The sequence below is a fragment of the Anomaloglossus baeobatrachus genome, chromosome 1 (genome assembly GCF_048569485.1).
Source record: "Anomaloglossus baeobatrachus isolate aAnoBae1 chromosome 1, aAnoBae1.hap1, whole genome shotgun sequence".
NCBI lineage: Eukaryota > Metazoa > Chordata > Amphibia > Anura > Aromobatidae > Anomaloglossus > Anomaloglossus baeobatrachus.
Genome location: NC_134353.1, coordinates 612052931 through 612076051, shown reverse-complemented (window position 1 = coordinate 612076051; position 23121 = coordinate 612052931). Strand labels below are relative to the sequence as shown.

Genomic DNA, 23121 nt, shown 5'->3' with positions numbered 1-23121 from the left:
CCGAGAATGGTTGTCCTGGATTTTTACTGGCCACTCGGCTGCACAGACAGTTCCCGGACTATACTTACACAGAGGCCTGTCAGTGAGAGGGCGGTGAGAAGCCAGCATGGACGTAATCCTGTGACTAGTCACCTAGTTCCCGGTCACTCTTTCAACTGTCTTTGTCTGAAACTGCTCTAGGGCTGGGTTCACACGAGTGTATGCAAAAACGTCTGATTTTTCATCTGTATGTGGTTTTTTTTTAGTCATGTGTCCGTTTTCCACATCCATATGGCATTGGTTTTACATAATGAAGAATTGCCGGAGGTAAAGAGATTCACAGGTCTCCAGCAGTCGCAGATTACTGATCTGGCTGATGGACCAGCGTCCTACAAAACAATTCTCCAATGTGTAGTTACATAAACTCCTAATAAATGACAAATCCAGAAATAGCCAACGACTTACAGAGACTAACTGGCTTCTCAATTCCTGGAGATGATTGCGCAGAAGCTTCATATCCTTAGAACCAGATGCTCCGGCATCCAGCACGAACAGCTTGTCAGAAATCTGGAGGTCATTACCAAACCTGACAATGTAGAGAAAATACAATCACACACAAGACAAAGGAAAGACCTGAGAATAAGCTTGATAGACCCAGAGTCCTATGAAGGAGAACAAAACCTTGATAAATCTATCAGCACCCTTTATATGTTCTTGGACAGCGTAACTGCCTACTACCATTGATACCCACACTTTGCACTGACGAGGGGCAATCACCCCGAAACACCGTGTCTGCAAATTGGGATTCTGGCTACTTCCAATAGGTGGCGCTAGAGTTTGTCTCCTTTCCAGGAGACACAATTTGAATACTACCATTGAAGACAGAGTTGATATCTTTTTCCAGTTCCATCATAGAAGCAGACATATCGACTACAAGCAGCGGTGAATCCATCACATGACAAATTACAACAGTGCCCGATGGAACCCATTGACTTATAGGGTTCGCCCAGTAGCATAGCTACCGGGGGGAGGGGCAGAGTGTGCAGCCGCCCCGGGCCCCGAGGAGGGCCTACAGGGGCCCACCACCCAGAGCAGCGCTACCGTTAACTATATCGGCGTGCACAGCATGCCGACAAAGTTAACCTATGCGGCAGTGCTGAGGAGGTACAATCTCCCTGCACTGCTGCTCATGACAGCGCACACGGAGGACTTCAGTGTCCCAGCGTGGTGACATCATCGCAAAGCGTCGGGACTCTGATGTCTTGTGCACGCAATGTCCTGCCCACATGGCACTGCTCAAGATCTGCTAGTGCAGGTGAGTATATGATTTATTGTTTTTTTTATTGCAGAATGGGGGACATATATACCAAGGCTGGGGGCACAAATATACCACCATGGGGTCAAGGCTGGGAGTCCATATATACCAGCACAGGGCCCAGGAAGAAGGCCCATATATACCAGCACAGGGCCCAGGCTGGAGGCCCATAAACATCAGGTAGAGGACCCATATACACCAGGATGGGACCCAGGCTGGGGGCTCATATATACCAGCATGAGGGCCCATATATACACCAGCATAGGGCCTAGGGTGGGGGCTCACATATACTAGCATGGGTCCCAGGCTGGGGGTCCATATACATCAGGCCGGGGGCCCATATACATCAGGTCGGGGGCTCATATACACAAGGCCGGGGGCCCTTATACACCAGGATGTGGACATACTATATATACCAGGATGGGGGACATTACTACATAATGAAGGGGGTGCAACATATGTCTTTATAGGATTTAGGAAGCTGCAAGGGCCCGTACATGTAACAAACATGTCAATGTTGCATTGGAGTCCATCGGACTATAGTTATACCACGGTGTGGGGGGCACTTACACAGTGTGAGGAGCCTTTATACAGTGTGGGAGCTAATGTAGGGGTCATTTTACAGTGATGGAGCTAATGGGGGGCCTTTCTACAGTGTGGGAGCTAATGTGTGGGCAGTCATACGGTGGGGACTACTTTGGGGGCCCTCATACAGTGTGGGGGGCTATTATTGAAGCCATTATACAACGTGTGGGCTGCTGTTGGAACGTGTGTCGGCTACTGTGGTGGCCATTATACAGTGTGTTGACCATTGTTTTGGGGGAGTTGTAGGCCCATTATACTGTGTATAGGGGAGGTGTAGAGGCATCATACTGTGTATAGGAAGAGCTCTGGGAACATACTGTGTATAGGGGAGGTATAGGGACTTCATACTGTGTATAGATGAGCTGTACATGGGGGGACATTATTAACTGTTAAGTGGACACTTAAGAACCATTATTGTTATACGGGCACTCAGGGTATTGTGACGTTACAGACATACAGGGGGCATGATTACTTTTTAGGAGCAAAAAGTGGGCACTTTTCTAGGGCACTTATACAGGGCAAATAAAAAGGGCAAATATTTTCTAAGTGCAATTCTACCATCTAGAGGGCACAAAGGAGGCATTTTACCATGTGGAGGCACAGTGGTGGCATTAGTATGTGGGGCAGTAAGAGGAGCACAGTTTTTTGTGCCACACAGCAGGTGCAGTAATAGGGACACATACAACCGCAGAGGCTCAGTTTGGGGTGACGGCAGGATGAGGAGTTTGTGCAAAGTGGGATTAGATGGGAACGGTGTCAGAAATGTGAGAATTCAAATGTGTCTTTGTTGTAATCTCTGTAGATGAGTTGTGGCTGGAAGAAGTTGTCATGTCGGTCTGGGCCAGGACCAGATGGAAAAGACGAACAATTCCATCCGAAAAAACGTCAGCTGTAAGTCACCATCTATAACTGTACTGTAATCTCTTGTATGTGCTGCAGGACCGATATCTCCCACTATATAGTCACTATATAGCGGTAATATCAGTGTCATCTGCTGAGGTTCCCCAATACCCACAATTAGGCTGCTCCACCATAGTTATTATGGTTACCTGGTTAGGGGCCTACTCAGATGTTTGCCCCCCCCCTTTCCCCCTTCCCGAGCTGAACCCTTAGCTACGCCACTGGGTTCTCCATTTTACTGAAAAATAAAAGGTTTCCGCTACACAATTTTTAAAGCATCTACGATGGAGACTCTGAACGGCGCCTCTAACACATTTTAGTGAGCACTTTTTTAATCCGCGCTTATATTTTGTGGCATTAGATAGAAGGGTGCTTTACACGCTGCGACATCACTAACTATATATCGTAGGGGTCACGTCGTTAGTGACGCACATCCGGTGCTGTTAGCGACATTGCAGCGTGTGACACCAAAGAGCGACGATCAACGAGCACAAAAACGTCAAAAAAAAATTGTTGATTATTGACACGTCGCTCCTTTCCTTAATATCGTTGCTGCTGCCGGTACGATGTTGTTCGTCGTTCCTGCGGCACCACACATCACACGTGTGACACTGCAGGAACGACAAACATCTCCTACCTGCGTCCACCGGAAAAGAAGGAAGGAAGGAGGTGGGCGGGATCTTCCGCCCGCTCATCTCAGTCCCTCCGTTTCTATTGGACGGCTGCCGTATGATGTCGCAGTGACGCCGCACGAACCGCCCCCTTAGAAAGGAGGCTGTTCGCTGGCCAGAGCGACGTTGCAGGGAAGGTAAGTCCATGTGACGGGTGTAAGCGATGTGCGCCACGGGCAGCGATTTGCCCGTGTCGCACAACCGACGGGGAAGGGTACGCTCGCTAGCGATGTTTATACAGATATCGCAGTGTGTAAAGTACCCTATAGAGTTAGTTTGGTGTTAGGAGGGTGAACTTTGCCTTAAAGAATTGTAAAAACACATTACAGAATTTGGAGTTAACATGTGGACAGCAACAGTTTATAACCCTCATTTATTTGCCACAGCGGAGAGAGTAGCGATAAAGGGCACCTTGTGCTCTGAACAACCCGACCTGTCCATGCATTGGCACTGCATAATATTTATTTTCCCCAGTGGTGGCACTGCAGGTAAATTGAACACTGCCAGAACCCGCACACAGATTTCAGTACAGTACCAAGAACTACTGACAAATGTAGCAATGGTGTCCAAATCATTACCTATTTCTAATTTCTTTAAGCAGTGACATATCCTTGTCATATCCAAACTCTCCTGCAGGATGTGGGAGATTCACGATGTCGGCATGGGTGGCAACCAGGACTACTTTAAGAAGATTCTTCAGCTTCCCTCCGTAGGCTATTGTGTAAAAAATGGAAAGAGGAAATAATAAAATACTATGGTAAAATAAGGAGTGTGTTTTATAAGTTAACATTCTCATTCAAGTATTAGGCAGGTCATTTTTGTATAAACCAAAAATCCATCGACTAAAGACGGGGGTAATGTAAAGTCTCCCAGTATGGTATAAATTGCACATGTCCACTAAGCAATAAAACAAAAGGTGGAGGAAACGTGGATAACAAATAAAGTGCTGAATATAAACACTTTTTATTAAATATACTTAAAATGGAAGGACATACAAAAACAGTGTTAAAGACAAAAGCAATGTAGCAAAACGTGTATAACGTAATGGGTGTGCATACGCAACAGATTCCAGTATGATGTAAATTGGCCCACAGACTGTAAAGTGCACATAGTATAGGCGAAAAGCCTGTAATAGAAAAATTGAAATGGGGCCAGATTACAAACCCAAATTGGAATCACCCCTGCACTGAGGAACATAAGGGAAATCTGGAACAATGATAATCGAACCAAAATGGCAATATACCCACAGTGGTGTAATCAATAAATCAGCCAGATCACATTCATCATAATCACCTAGTGGCAGTAAGTGAACAGAGTGCAGGGGGGCTCCAGAGGGTACCCCAAAGTGTGTTTCGCCTGTTTGGTTGCTTGCTTTATCAAGGGGAGTGATAAAGATCCATTCCAATTTTTCTATTACAGGCTTTTCACCTATACTATGTGCACTTTACAGTCTGAGGGCTATGATACTGTAATGTATGTCCCTACCTGTTGCGTATGCACACCCATTATAAGTTATACACTTGTTTGCTACATTGCTTTTCTCTTTGGAACTCTAGGTGTTTTTGTATGTCCTTCCATTTTTAGTATGTTTAATGAAAATGTAGCTTTTATTCAGTACTTTATTTTTTGACCAGGATTCCTCCACTTTGGATTAGGTCATTTTTATATGCCTGTGTTGTTTCCGATCATTAGACAGGAAACATTCTAGCATATTTATCAATGAAAACACAGTGTGCAGGCTGAACATATTTATCAATTTGTAAACTACTCCTTTTGCTACCTACCACAGGCATACAAAACCTCACTGTTTCAAAATAGATTTTGGTACTCCCCGTAAAATCTGTGTCTTGTAGTCTTCATTGGGGGGGGGGGGGGACAAAGAACCATGGGATAGTCTGCCCCACAACACAATGAACAGAACTATATTCCATGTACTATTTTGCCTTGTTGGATTAGGTTAAATAGTTTTCAGAGCTAAGAGTGGGAAAACAACTTCTTGGACGGGGAATTATTGGATCTACTCTGCTAAGCGGCTCATAGAATTTGATTACACTTCTAAAACATAAGCTGAGAAAGTGATCTTATGGTGTAGAAAATCAGGATTAGTGTTGGGAGCAGCAGTCCAGCACACGGGCCTCATGGCAGCTTGTAGTACCGTACATCCCATATTTCATTTAATGAACGGAAATAAACAGGACTTAATAAAACCCACATCAACATGGTCCCTAAATGAACCAGTGCATGTGTCACAGTGAACTGATCAATGGATGATTCTCTACAGTAGAAACTCAAAACTACAATACGTAAACCAAAAGAGACCTTGTAAAGGTGGCCATACATATTAGACTTAAAGGGGTACTCTAAGGTTTTTTAAGTTACGTTGATGTGAATACTTTTTATAATTAAGCTGTTTAAAATGCACAATTTCATAGGGTGATAATTTCCATTGACAGCACGAAAAGTGTTTCAATGGTCTAAAGTTTCAGAAATCAGCAAAAAGGTACAAGTTATAAGACTCCAGATAAAGATCTCCTGACTTTTTTTCTTGTCTCTCTTTACATACATTTTCATGGATACAATTCGGATAATTTTATTTGAACTCTTCATCTGTTTTTACTTGCACTTTTCATCCTACATATTGTTTTTACGCTTTTGAAGTTTACCCCTTTGTGACTTTTTTTTAAATTTGGCCCTTTTTTTTTTTTTTATAAAGGGATTGTCCACTGCTGGACAACCAAAACTTAAACAATTTAGGACCAAAACCAGTGTATACTGACCTCCTGCACTGTTCCTGCAAGGTTGGTGCCGCTGTTCCCAGTGATTATGTAACTTGGGTTACTTGAAGACTGCTATCAATAAACAGCATCTCATCAATAATGTGGAGCAGATGTCTATTCTCTGATGAAAAACTAAAGGCTGCAGCTGATGAGTGGCTGCTCATTGGCTGCAGCTGGCATGTGATAAGTCACATCATCGCTGGGAGCAGATATTGCTGGGATGGCGCAGTTATAGGAGATTATACGCTGGTTGATCCTGAATTTAATAAGCTGGGATTGTCCAGCAGTGGACAACAACTTTGATTGCGCTCACTTTTTACTTAGTTGTCACTGTAACATTATTTGCACTTTTAATTATCTTTATGTCTGTTATTGTTGGTTTTTTTTACTTTGCTGCTATGATAAGAGCCTAAATTACAATATATTATGTGTAACACAGACAACTTGTGCTTTTGAGCTTAAATACATTCTTGTCCATCGCATAGCCCTGAGGTCTGGATAAACCCCAGAGATCAAACTAAAGAATGCTGCCCCTGGTAGCTGGGTCTAGGGGTTTCTCTAAGCATGGACATTGGTATTAGGGCTCGGTTGCAAACTATAGTCCTTGTTTTGCTGGTGACGTGCATAGGCACAACTGCTGGGCCACTTCCCAAAACATATAGATTGGGTCTATATTTTCTGTCATGATAGCACAAGGAATGAGTGACTAGGGCTGTGCAAGATTAGAAAAACAGTGTCACACTTGTCCACGGATTGCGTCTGATAGTAAAGCTCAGTTCCATTCATATTAGTGTAGTTGTACTGCAATACCAGATGCAACCCACTGACGTTTTAGTTCTAGGAAATAAAAAACCCAAAACAGGCATGTTTTTCTATTCCTGGACAACCAGATTCTCATCATAGAACTAAAAATAAAGAGCATCGTCACCCTGGGATCATTCCAGCTAACAGTGCTCACTCGCGCTGCTAGCCTGGACAGCATTAAGGAGTGAGCACTGGCAGCAATCTGCAGCAACTCAATTTAAAACACTGCAGTCAATAGTGACTACGGCATTAAAGATGATTTCTGTGAGAGAGGGAGATCCTTTCTCTTTAGTGTAAAAAAAAAACCAAAAAAAAACAAACCTAAAATTAATCTGGTAATCAAATGTACTGACTTCTATGGTGTTAAAATAATTCAAATCGGTAATTCAGCATTTCTGTATTTTTTTTAACCAGTCCAAGACCAGGCCATTTACCCTCGTTCCTGATCAGGCATATTTCTTCACAATTTTTTTTACATACGTTTTTCGTACATGCAGTTTAAATAGCTGTAAAAAGGTTTCTCATTCAGATACTCAAATAATTTTACCATTTTTTTTTTTTTTATGATACATGGAACCAAGGGTGTTGTTAGCATCAAATATCTGAGGCTCCAGTCCGAACTTCTTGCTCAGAGTACTGAATTTAATGCGACTGCCACGTTGAACGGAGTTGGCGTTATATTGCCACTGATAACAGTTATATTCTGTGATGGAGAACGGAGCTTTTGCTCCATGCGCTATCACTGTCTGTCTCCTAAGCCGCAGACCATTAGAGACCTGAGACTAACAAGGCATCAGCAAGCAGTGCGATTATGACGCCATTGCATCACGCTACCTCTGCAGGCCCACAATAGAAGAAAAGACAGGGGCTGTGTCATACTTCTGCTGGCCCACAAAATAAAGTTAAGACTATCTGTGCAGTAAATTAGTAAAATTTATAGTCAAAATACAAAAGTAGAATTGCGCCATTTTTTCCTATTTCTTGCCATATAAATGGTAATAAAAGTCAGCTACTACGTCATATGTATTCCAAAATGGTCGCACTGTCCAACAGAACTCATCCCGCAAAATATAAGTTTTCATACAGAGAACGTTGACGAAAAAAAAATGTGGAGCTTGGACTGTATATATGAAAGATGTTTGGGCCATTAACTACTCAGCACAAAATGACTTACATGTTTGTCCAAATTGGCGATCACCGTGCGTGAAGAGTGTCCAGGAGATGAGCTCGCTACACACATGCTCATCAGATGCCGGCTGTGTTACATTGCGGGCATCCGTCTTTAACAGCAATAGCCAGAGCTGAATGCCGATCACTGCTAATAACTATTTATCTGACAACGGCATTTAAATGGAACGATTGTCGTTGCAAGTGCCATCTTTATATCTCTTATAGAAGATGGTGATTTTCATTACATTCTGCGATATGTGGTATTTTAGTATATATTATAAGCAACAGGATAATCACATGCTCAAGTCCCCTAGATAAAATTTAAAGCTTTTAAAAATTAAATCTACCTCATGCTTTCCCCTATTAAACTCAGAGAAATTAAAAAATAAAAAACAAAAAAACCCCAAAACCATAATTGGTAACTTATTATCGTCAAAGCATTCACATAGCTATGTTGACACAAAAATAAAAAAAAACTATTGCCTTTAGAAGACAGGGATAGAACAATGTAAAACATAAAACCAAAAAATTGCCTGAGTAGGAAAGTGGGTAAAGGATAAATGTTCGAGGCGCTCATTTGTTGGGGAGACCCCAAATAAAATATGATGGATTTTTCTCACATTAGTACTTCATTACTTACCTATTGGTTCTTCAACAGGCACAAGTGATTTCAGAAAATTGAGCCAGAATATCACTTGATTCAGCTGAATTTCATATGATTCTTCAAGGCTGAAGACAACTATGTGCACGGATGAGGGATCATTTGCAGCAAAATAGTCATAGCTGCAAAAATACGTAGGATTTCCTGAAAATTCCCAGACGCTGAAATCTCCAACACCTACAGACGAAACAAGAACAAAATGTAGAAAATATATGTGCAATTCTCTAAGATACCTTTAGAATTTCAATATGAGCAGTGGCTACAGGGAAAACAGCAACACCCCAAGCAGACATTGATTGGCACAAGACCGATTTGTATACAGAGGAAACACTAAGAAGACGACTCCAACCTGGTGCAAAACGCTACAATTGGTGAACAATGTTTTCTAAATGCTTTACAGCTTACTGTACATTTATACACATGGGTCTCGTAAAAGAACAATATACAGTACAGACCAAAAGTTTGGACACACCTTCTTATTCAAAGAGTTTTCTTTATTTTCATGACTCTGAAAATTGTAGATTCACATTGAAGGCAATGAAATGTATTGAAATGGTACAATACAGCCTGGTAAGTGACATATCCCTGTAATTAGGGTCTTTGACCTCACATCGTTGTGCTCTCAGATTACATGACAAAAAACATTAAATTCTAAGAAAAAATAATGTAAACAATACGCAATGTAACGCACCATTCAGATTGGCATTCTGGATGTCAATAGCTTTTGTGGACTGGTCATCAGCAGAGCAGTGGGGATGATGGGATGGGGACACGAACACCTCCAGGACGCCTTTGGTGAGACCTGGCTCGAACATCATACTTCGACTTCTTACGCTGACATTTTCACAGCCCGGGTATAAATCACAGATGCTAACTGAAACTGAAGAGCCAAGAAGGGCAAAGTAAGGAACAATTTCCAATTATTCACTGACGTCAATACTAATCCACACTTGCTGTTATTCTGCAGCTGATGCACAGGGGGGATAGGTAAAGTGTGTTACATGTACATATTTGTTGTACACTTCACGATAGGAAGTGACTTTATAGGGTTAGTGTAGGGCTGCATTTACTTGCTCGGATTCTGTTTTTATATCTAGACTCTTTGCTAGAAGGTATTTTTGCTAGTGTTTGTAAAGTAAAAAAAAAATGGAAAAATCACTGGGAGGCTGACTCCGCACTGCTGTCAATTGGTGGTTTGAGAGGGCTGTGCTACTTTCCCTGTGTAGCAGTCTCTTTAGTGCTTTTTATCTGCATGCAATCTACATAGTAGAGTATGTGACTAGTATTATGGCAGTGTCACATTTTCTTCAATGGACCAATTCATCAATACCCTGCTCCAACACTACTATGTAGGCCTTGTGCGCGTAAAGAAAGCAGAAGTGACTGCGAGGCTCTCAGATTGCTATGGGTACGTCAAACAGCTAGTTTATGGGACATGAAACATGACGGATATGCACCAATTGCACATCTAGACCACATCCTAAAGATATGCTATCAATATCTGGGACCAGTAAAATCCCTTTAGAATACATTATCTACATTTAAATAGGAAGTCAACCCGGATGTTTCCCCACATTCTGTGCATTGATTAGGTCTGTGTCACTCTATCATGTTCAGAACTCTTTTCCGTAAAACAAATAATTTCTATTCCTTACTTACTGTACATATTTGTAAATGGTAGAATCTTATAAGATTTGTTTTTATAAGCTCAACTGGTTGTCCAATACTTAAAATTCTAAAACCGGTCACGCTGATGAATATTCTGCTAGAGGCGACTGCAGTTCTGTCACACATCAGTCACCACTAGCTCGCAGCTTGTATCTCTGAACAGGGTGTCATCAGGGGGTGGTGATAGCAGCAGTGTAAGCGACACCGGTATCACCCCCGGTTGACTATTCATTTTTGGGTGGTGAGAGAAGCAGAGTTAGTGACCACAGCACCACCCCCTGATGATGTCCTGTTCCAGGCAAGGTGATAAAAGAGAAAAGTGACTGTAGTACTATCCTCCTGATTGATTGAAGTCTCAAACAAGAGCCCAACATGAGGATGGTCCTCCAGTCACTTCTTCCTTCTATCACCTTTCCTGGAACAGGTCATAATCAGATGGTGACACTCTGGTTGACTTAGGGTACCTTCACACTTAAGCGATGCAGCAGCAATCCGACCAGCGATCTGACCTGGTCAGGATCGCTGCTGCATCGCTACATGGTCGCTGGTGAGCTGTCAAACAGGCAGATCTCACCAGCGACCAGCCCCCAGCCAGCAGCGACGTGCAAGCGACGCTGCGCTTGCATGGAGCCGGCGTCTGGAAGCTGCGGACACTGGTAACTAAGGTAAACATCGGGTATGGTTACCCGATGTTTACCTTAGTTACCAGCTCACACCGCTTAACTTAGCGTGTGCAGGGAGCAGGAGCCGGCACTGGAAGCGTGAGAGCTGCGGAGGCTGGTAACGAAGGTAAATATCGGGTAACCACCTTGGTTACCCGATGTTTACCTTGGTTACAGCTTACCGCAGGCTGTCAGACGCCGGCTCCTGCTCCCTGCACATTCAGGATTGTTGCTCTCTCGCTGTCACACACAGCGATGTGTGCTTATCAGCGGGAGAGCAACAATAAAAAAACGAACCAGCACTGTGTGTAACGAGCAGCGATCTCACAGCAGGGGCCAGATCGCTGCTCAGTGTCACACGCAGCAAGATCGCTAATGAGGTCACAAAAAACGTGACTCAGCAGCGATCTCAGTAGCGATCTCGCTGTGTGTGAAGTACCCCTTACTCTGCTTCGATCAACACACTAAAACAAATCATGATTAGGGAGTGGCAATGGTGTCACTTACACTGCTTCTATCGCCACCCTCTTATGATATCCTGCTCAGAGAAACAAGCTGCAGGCTGGCGGTGACAGAAGTAGTGTGCTGGAGCTCTGCTCACCTCTCCCAAAACCTTTATCACTATGACTGATTTTGGATATCATCAGAATGCAGTGATGAGGGAAACTGCGGTAAGTGACTGCAGCGCTGCCCTCTGTTGATATACTGTTCCAGGTGGGGTGATAGAAAAGGAAGTAACTGCAGCGCTGCCCTCTGATGATATACTGTTAAAGGCAGGGTCATAGAAAGGAGAAATAACTGGAGGGCCAACCTGTTCTGTTCGAGACTCCCCTCAAACTAAATGTAAAAAGCAAACAAAAAAAACAGAGGGATTAGCTGTACAGGGAGAAGTGTATGTAGGGTATTTTAAAATAAAGCAAATCCCAAAAAGGGCTATGGGTAAAAATAGATAATTGTAAATTGTAAATGAAAAAGACTTTTAAGGTTTACTGTATTTAAGCCGCATCACTTATCTGACAGATTGGAAAATACCGATGGTCATTAGGGTGGCTGGTATGGTACATAATGTATAGTGTTGTCTCTCAGGGCTGGTGGAGGGGGAACAAGCTTTCCATTTGTAGAAAAAAAAAATCTCTATATGCATACACTGATCTAATCAGTATTTAATGAGTCTGGCAAACAAAGACCCCTGTTTAAGCCTATTACGAGCCTGAGAAAAGAGATTTCACTGAAACGCATTGGGCTCTACATCCTTACCGAAATATATGCATCTAGGATGCTTCTAAAGCATAACAAATGAGTGCACGCCTCTGTTGTAACAGTAACATTGAACAATTAAAGTAAATTATGTCTTCGTAGTCATTTTGTATTCAACAGAAGGCTTCTTCCTCTGGATGTGATCGCTATTCATTTCACCAATGTCAGCGTGTTCAGTGTGATGAATAGATCTTTTTAGAATTTACTTGTTTTCCACAGTGAAAAAAAAAATCACTGGATTAAAAGCAATTTCATTTGTAACCTGAGCACTTTACTTCGCTAGACTTGATTGTCAGAGTCATTATATCATGCATGCATATTATTACCCCGTAACACAGAAGACAAATGACTCCAGCAAAGCTTGTGCCACTTCTAAGTGGGGGGAAATTGGACACCTAAGGAATGTCTTCGGACCTCTTGGACTACTGTTCACAGCAATGCAAGAAGTCACTCATTGAAAGCAAATATTAAAAAAAACAAACTAAGACGAGACAGGTTTTAGAATGCTTCATCTTGCCTGAGGTTTTGGAAGACATTGGAGAGGTGGGGAAGCGCACTGAATTAGTGGATGCAAGCCGCGGTCTGCGTCTTCTGAAGAAGCTTCGAATGAGTCCACATTTCAATGACTCCACAAGTGTAGTCTTTCCAGAACCAATGTGCCCGAATAATTTCAGCTTAATCCTAGGCTGTGGGGTTTGGCTTGGTCTTAATTGCTGAATGAACAGACTACGATGGGTGTCCTAAGGATAATGGAAATCATGTTTCATAATTAGATAACACTCATAGATACTGTATATTCGGTCAATAAAGATAGAATTTACATTCATTTTAGCACTGTAACCCACTAAGTAATACGAAATATTACTACATAGGTTAACACGGAATTATTAGATATTACTCAGGGGGAAACTGATTAAAATGAAATAAGATTTAGCCTCAGTTAAAAGCCCATGGCAAAAGGCTGATTCTCCAAAAGGAAAAGGCTCATTCGGAAATTTTGATCATAAGCTTGTGTGGTTTGTTTCCCATGGAGTAGGCGATTCAATCTACAATCACCCCTTAATGACCTATTAGGCATTTTTTCCCATGGCGCAGTGCCTGAAGCTAAGTGCATATATATATATTTTTATATAGAGTATTGGCTAAAGATAAGTCTCTATAGTAAGAACCGGTGCCCCCTTGAGCATCTTGACCAGTTACCGCCAGTACCGTGCTTAGTGCTGCCAAAGGGCCCAACTCCTGGTACACTCTTGTAGAGTGGATTCTAAAAAGATACTTACAGCTTACATGTTTTTACATTATAGGATTCATGTGTAATCTCTAGGAATGTCACTTTTGTTATTAAACATATTTTTGTAATTCAATACATATTAATTTTATATTTTATTTTTTGTTGATTTCTTCATATTTTATGTTGTCTTTATGGAATTTGAATTAAGTATTTGATTTTTAATTAAGTTTGTTTGATTAAATTATGTAACATTATGTAATTAGATGATTTGTTCAGTCTTATATATTGAGTTTTGTGGGGTCAGATGATGTGCCCCAGAAGAAGCTAGTCTTAAAATGCTATTCCCACATTCATAGAACATTCAGAACAAGCACTTCTTCAATTTACTGTTTATTAATAATTTCAGCTGTTCTCGAGATATTAAAAGGTGTGTCCACTACTCAGACAACCCCTGCTTAATCAGTACATTTTCCCTAAGTAAAATAATAACATTTATACTCCCCTCCAGGGACGGCGCTGTTCCAGCACTGCCTCTCACAGGGCTTACATGACATTATCACTTCACTGTCCCCTCCTTGGGATATTCAGAGGAAGCGAGAACTGCGGCTACTCTCTCATTTCCTCCATTTATCTCACTTGTCCAAATTAGGGACAGTGAAGTGGCTGCTGATTGTCATTTTGATACCTGCAGCCAATGTTTAACAATGCCATATGAACCCCAGGATAGCCAGTTCTGACCTCGCTGGAAAAGTGCCAACTCTGAAAGTGAGTATGGGTGGTATTCTTTTACTGGGTAAAAACACTGATCGAAAGGGGTTGACTGAGTAGTGGACAATCCCTTTAACACTTCCTTTATATATAGCTTGCTGCCCAGGTGATTGACCACCACTGCAAGCACAGTGCTTACAAGCAAGTTTCTATTGAGCTTGTACTCACTGCTTTGAAACCAGCAGGATTGCTGAAGAGCACTGTTATCTCCTAGGCCAGCTTCAGCGCAGTGCTCACAAGGTAGACAGCAGCAGTGGTAAATTTCCTAGGAAACGAGCTGAAAACTAGAGAAAAGTGTTGCCATTTCAAGAACAGCTGCCAATCACTATCCAACAATATTTATCTATGAAGATGGGAATAACCCTTTAAGGTGAAACTTTAGAGAGGTGATGGAAGGCGGAGTTCAGAAAGGATTTGATTTGTTACATGCATCAGTTTAATTGCCTTTTCTTAGTATAAACACCTGTACAGAGACATTTAACCAGTTGGGAGTTTGTTGCACTATGTCCACTTGCTCGTCTTTTTCCTAAATAGAAAGAGATGGTGTGTTACATCTACTGCAGAGGCGTGATGCTTAATGCGAGAATTGGGTGATGTGAACTGTTATCTGCACATGAATCACAAAGACCTCATCATTCCCGCTGGCTTTGCATATGGAAGCCCCGTAAATTGTTTACCTGTATATTTACGGACTGGTGTGCAATGTGGATACGCTCTCCACTTCTCGACAGAAAATGAATGCTCGGCTGAGCTTCAGGTTCATGTGTATGAGGAAACAGCACGAGCTATCATCTGGCTGAATGACTATTGAATCTGACAACTATATAAGGTGTTTGGACATTTTCTTAACCTTTTCTCAACATAAAATGTAACAATGCATCTTATTTCATGTCCCCATCTATGGAGCTGGTGTTCAGGAGCTGAGCGTGCACCACAACAGGCAATCACCTGTAACTGCAGCAAGTAGACCTTGCTTCAACCATTGCCACTTAAATGACGCTGGCTAATCCCTAACAGCGGCATTTAAATGGGCGACGAAGGGTTATCATGGCAGTCAGAGGCTTATTGAAGGTCTTTACATCCATTTTGGTCCTCCCATAAAGCCCAGTGTGTGAATGCACTTCATAGAGGAATGCACTTTTCACTATATACTATGGTACTATAGTATTTAGTATAAAATCCAAACTAAACATAAACTAAAAATAAAACTAAACAAACAGGCCTTTTTAAAAATCTGGAGAAAAAAAAACTTGAAGAAAGAAAGTGTCTTTCTTACCTACCCCAATATGGGATTATTACAAAAATGAGCTGGTCACAAGAAAACAAGCTTTCACACACCTTCATAGATGTAAGGCCCTGTGCCCACGGGAGAAAATACCTGTGGATTATGCTGCGGAAAACCTGCGGATTTTCTAGATTTTCCAGATAAAGCCGCAGGTTTGCGCAGACAGTCCCCATGTTATCCTATGTGATTTGTTGAGTGATGTTTCAATGCTTCGGATTTTGCACCTGCGGAAAATGCTGCGGATTTCCCTCAGCCGCAAACAACTGAATGTCAATTATTCCTGTGGATTTTTCTGCCTTTCTACTATGGAGATACAGGGGGGGAAATCCGCAGGAATAACGCTCGAATTCTGCACGTTTTCCGCTAAAATTCCACAGCAATGGATAGCTGCGGATTCCGGCGAGCTGCTGCGTGAACCTGGGGAAAATACCTGCGGAATTGGGCACAGGGCCTAATAATGAAAGCGTTACACGCCTCGGAAAAAGGAGGCACAACCAAAATGTATTATTTTTTTAATATACTAATTTCAGAACACACACACACACACACACACACACACACACACACACACATACATACATACATACATATACACACACAAACATTTTATTAGAGATATATTTCATTGTATTGTGCATTGAATTGTAAACTGAATGGTGCCATTCAAAGCTACGACTGGATTTGCAAAAAACAAGCCCTCTTTGGCCTACATATACAGAAAAATAAAGTTAGTTATGGCTTTTGGAAGATGGTGAGAATAAGATGATAGCATAAAAATGGAAAATCGATGGGTGAGAAGGGGGGTTAAACATTTGTGTTGAGTCATTCCTCTGTTACTCCCCTTGGAAATGGAAGATGTAGACAACCGGGTGTTCGTTTTACATTTGTACCGTTATTTTGCTTGGATATATATTGTTATTATAACAAATATTAAATTTTTAAGATATACAAAAAGGCGCAGAGAATACTGGCGAGGTAATGGATACGTTCCCTCTGTTCCGCAGTTTTCACAATGTATCATTGCTGGAATTTTAACATGAACGTTGATTCAACTTGATGGTATGACTCAAGACGCCTGACTGAGCAATAAAATGAGTGGTCTTGGTCATGAGACATGAAGAATATGAGAAGCCGTATATTTTACCAGTACCTAACCACACCAGCGCTCTAACCAAACCATTTCTAATATGTATGAATATTCGTATAATGTATATCTGTATAATGACATCGCCTAGGTGTATATAGCCGATGACACTGACACACTGCATATCATCCAGCTCAGCAGCAGATTTGTGTATTGTACTCAATAGGCTGGCCAATTACCCCTCCTCACTAGGAGGGTCATGTAGTTAAATGGTCCCATGCAAAGCACTGTGTGCCCATTATATAGCTGATGTCCTAAATACTACATCATCGTATCGCTCGAGGGATGAATAAGGTCCTACTACAAAAGGATTATAAATTGCACAACTATAATAAAATAGATTTCTGTTGCCGTAATGGATCTGGCTGTAGCAGAAAGGTGAGGAATTATTGGAATTTCGACTCATGTAACATTGTCCTTTGTCCAACAGTAAATACCTGAATGAAATATGCTCAATATTGTAATCATGCTAGAAAAAAAGTGATGACACTGTGCCTGTGTTTCCTTCATGTCAGCTCCGATGTAGAGAGAAGCAGAAATCCCATGACCGACAGTAATATAGGCTGTTCAATCCTATTAGTGTCATGCCGTAAATATGGGCTGGGAGGATAAATGGGATAAGCAGATCTTGACATGGGCTCAGCGGAGACATTTCCTGCAGGAGAAAGCACTGCAGTATAGTGCTGCACTGATGACATGTGAAGAATACGGCTCTTCTGGAAGGGCTGAGCACACAAATCAGACCTCGCCTGTCTCAGCTGGAATCGAATCAAAATATCTATATATTGGCTGCTATTATTTACACCTAATACATTTCACCAAGATGTACTAATTCTAAGGATTCAGCTGAAGGTGTAAGCCAAGAAAACTGCATTCCGGAGAATCTAAAGATCTGTTAAGGTAAGGCGCTATTACAACTACACATCCTTAAAAAGGTTCACAGTTATACAAAAACAAAAACACAAAACACAAAACAACACCCTTGACTGTCATGTTCCTCCCCATACACAAAGAAAAGACTAAGAGGGAGATATAGTAACTAAAATGCACCAGAATGTGGTCAAAAATGGCAGAACATGTAATGTGCAACATTTATTAAAGAAATTGTGGACTGGCTCCAGCAGTGACCACACACCCTACAGTGCTGTTGCCAATCACTGAGCTCAGCAGCTTATCTATCTACATCCGCAGAGCAGCTGAGCTCAAGAGTTGGCTGCAGTGTTGTCCACATGACAACACATCACCGCTGCAGCCGATCATCAATGCATATTCAAGGATCAATGCACAGCAGTAATTGGAAGAATGAGTAGGGGGTAATCTGTAATATTTTATTATATTTTTTCCACTTCGGCTTCACTAAAAAGGGAGTAGAGACCGCTTTTGAGGGTTTTTTCCCTATATATAATAATACTTTGATTCACAGGACAACCTGATTTTAGGGATTTTACTTTTTGTTATCTCCGACATTACACAAATACCGGTACTTTACTCCACAAAATGTTTAATTTGATCTAAAACTATTTGGACTAAAAAAAGCTGAAACAGGTCAAAATTTTTATGGATTTAGACATTTTTAGCCAATATGTTGTACAGTTAGACTTTACAGTCTAAAAAACGCACCAGGTTTATGATGCAGCATGATCTACTGTGATACATTTGGTGATTTTAACCTCTTCACGACACATGACGTACTGGGTACGTCATGGATCGTGTGAGGTTAATTCCCGTGGGCAGTCCATGGCTATTCGCACACATCGGCTGATTTCAACAGCTGAGATGTCTGCCTGCCAGGTGCGAGTGGAATCACGTTCCAGCCGTGCCTATTAACCCCTTACATCTCGCTGCCAAAATCTGACAGCAAGATGTATCAGCGTGCCGCCATTAACATAACTTGCCCACCCCCATCGGAAGTCACGTGACGTGATTATGTGACTTCTGGTGGTTGCCATGGTAGCACAGGGTCATGTGATAACTCCTGTAGCTATCATGAGTCACTTTCTCGCACTGCCGGCAGAGGGCAGTCTGTGAGAGTAAGGCCAGGGCCACGCGGAGCACTAGTGCGATCCTCGCATGACACTCTGCTCCCGCTGGCAGCACAGCGGGAGCCGAGTGTCATGCCAGTGTCCTTGCTACTGAGGTCAGACTGTGCGAGCGGACCTCAGCTGTGGGAGGCGGGCCAGCACTGAGGAGGAGCTGGCCAGAACGGAGGAGAGTGAGGGATTTATCTCCCTCTCTCCACCATAGCCAGCTATTGCCATTCTCGTCCTGCACTCATGGTACACTGGTGTACCTCGAGTGCAATGCGATTTTTCTCTCGCCCCATACACTTGAATGGGTGCGAGAGAAAGTCTCGCATTGCAGTTGCAGCATGCTGCGATTGTTTTCTCGGTCCGATAAGGGGTGAGAAAATAATCGCTCATGTGCACTGACACACAGGCTAGAATGGGTCCGAGTGGAATGCGATTTTTATCACACTCCACCGCCGCACAGTTTTTCTCGCTGTGCGGCTAAGGCCTAAAGCCACTTTTCTCCAGATCTCAGCTGTGATCTGGAGAAATGGAAGAGCGATAAGACTGCTGAGTGTTATAGCCCCCTAAGGGACCTAGTTAAAAAAAAAAAAAAAAAAAAACGTTTTAAAAAAATTAAAAAAAAACCCTTAATAAGTTCAAATCACCCCCCCACCCCCATTCAGCCCATTGAAAATTAATTTAATAGGTAAATGGCATAGCGGTAATAAAATTCCAAAATTACGTTTTTTAGTCGCTGCAAATTTTGCGCAAAATGCAATAATAGGTGATCAAAGTGTAGCATCTCCGCAAAAGTGGTACAGTTAAAAACGCCAGCTCGAGACACAAAAAAAATAAGCAGTCACTGAGCCATAGATCTCGAAAAATAAGAATGCTACAGGTTTCAGAAAATGGCGCTAAAAGTGCACCACTTTTTTTGGACAAGCTTGTGAATTTTTTTTAACCCCTTAGATAAACGTAAACCTATACAAGTTTGGTGTCTACAAACGCATACCAACCTGAGACATCACACAACAGTTTTACCATATAGTGAACACTGTGAATAAAATATCCCAAAAACTATTATGTGATCACACTTTTTTGCAGTTTTTCCGCACTTGAAATCTTTTTGCTGTTTTCCAGTACACTGTATGGTAAAACTCAGCATTAGTAAATCTTCATCTTAATTCTCTGTTCTTTCTCTGCCAGATACTATTCATACATAATACAGAATAGCTTTTAACTTCACACAGAACTATAACCTGCCACTTGTCAATTCCAAGATATCGTTTGTCAATATAAGGAGGAGCATACCGGGGGTCTTCATGTCTACAGAAATGCATATATTAGTGTTCTGACATGTGGCAGTACCAAAAAAACCCCAACTTTGTTACTGCTAGCAGATGGAGGCGTTATAGGCGATATAACACTATAGCTCACAACGTCAGGGCTCATTCAGACGTCAGATTCTTTTTCATTGACCTCATGGACTTACATTGCAGATTTTGATACGACACTCAGAACAAAATTGGACATTTCTCCACATTTTCCACTGACAGCATGGTCCACGTAAAACATGTGAATGGCCTCCAAGACCATCACAGGTTCAAGTGCCATCCATGAAAACCACGCATAGAACTCGTATGAAAAAAAATTAGACTTCTAAATGAGTCTTAGGCTATGTGCGCACGTTGCGTACAAGCCCTGCAGAAATTTCTGCAGCGATCTGAAGAGCACATGTGCGCTTTAGATCGCTGCAGAAATGTCCGTAGTGAGCGCCGATTCCATGCGCTCTGCCTGCAGCTCCTGCCATAGACCGTGCAGGAGCTGCCGGCAAAGCGCAGGAAAGAAGTGACATGTCACTTCTTTTTGCGCAGCGCTTCGGCAGTAGCCGAAGCGCTGCGCTCTTAAACGCCACGTGCGCACGGCCCCTGCACAGTCTCCATAGACTGTGCAGGGGACGCAGGACGCATGCAGTTACGCTGCGCTACAAAGCGCAGCGTAACTGCATGTTTTTACGCGACGTGCGCACATAGCCTTAATTATATTGAAAACTTCAGGTTTCTGTATGATATTATATTGAGCCTAATGAAGAGACCTGAGTAGTCTCGAAAGCTTGCTATTATTACCATCTTTTCAATTAGCCATTAAAAGGTATCAACCACTGAGGACTCTCAGTTCTTTTAAACAATTTTTTGTTGCTGTATGGTCATTATTTATTGTATTGTTAATATCCTGTTAGAAAGGCCAGATATGTAAAACACGATTACCTTTCGGAGCCTTGCTAGCAAACTGACAACAGGTTCATGCTGTTCAGCCTTGCCAAGATCTTCTGCAGTTTTGCCATCCTATCAAAAGAAATCAGCAACGTAAATACCGGTATGAAAGAAGTCTTACGAATCTTCATCTTAAGGCAGGATAACTGGTACTAAGAGAGTCAATAATGAGTCCTTTAGTGAGAAGGACGCACCACAGGAAGGTATGTTCCGCATTTGCTTAGATATGACAATTGGGGCATATTCCTTTTAATAACATTTCATGACAACAGATAACTTACAGACAAAAAAATGCTGAAAAACCACCAGGAAAGCACAGCAAAACCATGTTTTGTTTTCATTATAAAAAAAAAAAAAAAAAAAAACCAACAAGAATTAATTATTTAAAAAAAAAAAAAAAAAAAAAACGTGTCACCCTTGGGCTGAGTGTTTAAGATATTTCACTTTTGCCCAATTCATTTAAAAAGGGGTCTGAACTGCAAGATGACAAGCCCATTCCATGAATGAAGAAGAATGGAAGAAGGCAGCCATGTTTTTCTAATTTCAAGGGCTCTAATTCAGAATAGGAAAAAAATGAAAATGTATCTAATTAATAAATCATTTTTTCACATAGCCATGATGAATTATGTTTTTCAAAATTTTAGTGATCTTGTACCAACAATAATCAATCTGGTTTTAGTAGAATTATTACCATAATATTATTATTATTTTTACTGTGTAAATACAGTTTATTTCCTTAAAAATCCTTCAAATCCAAAACGGTGGCGCTGATCTCCAAATATATTATTACAGAAGAAGTTTTCTTTGGCTAATGAAAGATATTACAACGCGTTTCGGCTAAAAATCTTAAAAAAGATAGTCTTCTTCAGGTAAAATAACATGCTATTTGTTATTATGTTATTTTACATGAAGGCTATCTTTTTTAAGATGTTTAGCCGAAACGCGTTGTAATATCTTTCATTAGCCAAATAAAACTTCTTCGGTTATAATATATTGGGAGATCAGCGCCACCTTTTTGGATTTGAAGATATTTTTAAGCATTTTAAAATGACTGATTTCCTGTGATCCTTGGGCTGAGGTGATTCACCGTGCATCACATCCTGGTGAGCAGCAGATCGGGGACGGAGATTGTGGAGATTGATCCTAAGAGACCTATGTGTTTGATCCAACTTGCAATAAGGTGAGTGCAATCTATGCACATCTTATAACCAACATTTATGGATTTGAATTACTACATTCAGAGTAGCGCCGCGTATGTCCCTTTTTATTTCTAACCCCTTAAGGTTTACATTCGTATTTCCTTACCATAGTCAGTGCCTCCACATTGGCACCAGAGAGGCAGAGATATCGAACCACTTCAAGAATGCCATTGTTTGCTGCAAGGTGTAATGGGGTACGGCCATACTGTGAGAAAGTAAAGTAAGACGTGATAAAATGCTTGCCATAAATTTACACCAGACAGCTGATAAACACTAGCCTCAAATATTCTGGGTTTAATTTCATGTACATTCAAGGTTCAATTCAGAGCAGTAAAGGAAGAATGAGTGGGGTTATATACAGTCATGGCTGTTGGCACCCTTGGTATTGTTCCAAGAAATGAAATAATTATCCCCAAAAATTATTGCTGTTATACATGTTTTGCCATACAAGTTTATTTTCTTTGTGTCATTGGAAGAGAAGATTTTAAAAAAAAACAAAAAAAAAAAATCAACACAGAAAAAGAAAAACAGACACGATTTCGCACAAAACCCTAAAAATGAGCTGGAAATTAAAATTTTGGAACTTTTCCAAAATTGTGGATAAACAACTCTGTTTCACACATGTGATGCTGTTTCAAATTCACCAGTGGCAATTAATAGGTGTGGGTAATAAGAAAATCACACCTGAAGTCAGATAAAATGGGGATAAGTTGATTAAATTTTTATATTGTGTGTGCCACATGAAGCATGAAGAACAGAAAGA

The 23121-nt window shown here is 41.5% G+C and overlaps 1 protein-coding gene across 1 annotated transcript in view; it reads right to left on the bottom strand.

Moving 5' to 3' along the window:
- Window positions 1-23121, bottom strand: part of DAPK1 (death associated protein kinase 1) — a 249771-nt gene that overhangs the window by 20224 nt on the left and 206426 nt on the right. The window contains exons 18-24 of the mRNA XM_075318554.1: window positions 22465-22563; window positions 21154-21231; window positions 12967-13189; window positions 9554-9742; window positions 8842-9039; window positions 4029-4164; window positions 445-565 (exon numbers count right to left, since the gene is read on the bottom strand). Coding sequence (XP_075174669.1) covers window positions 445-565; window positions 4029-4164; window positions 8842-9039; window positions 9554-9742; window positions 12967-13189; window positions 21154-21231; window positions 22465-22563 — 1044 coding nt within the window. The remainder of the gene's footprint in view (window positions 1-444; window positions 566-4028; window positions 4165-8841; window positions 9040-9553; window positions 9743-12966; window positions 13190-21153; window positions 21232-22464; window positions 22564-23121) is intronic.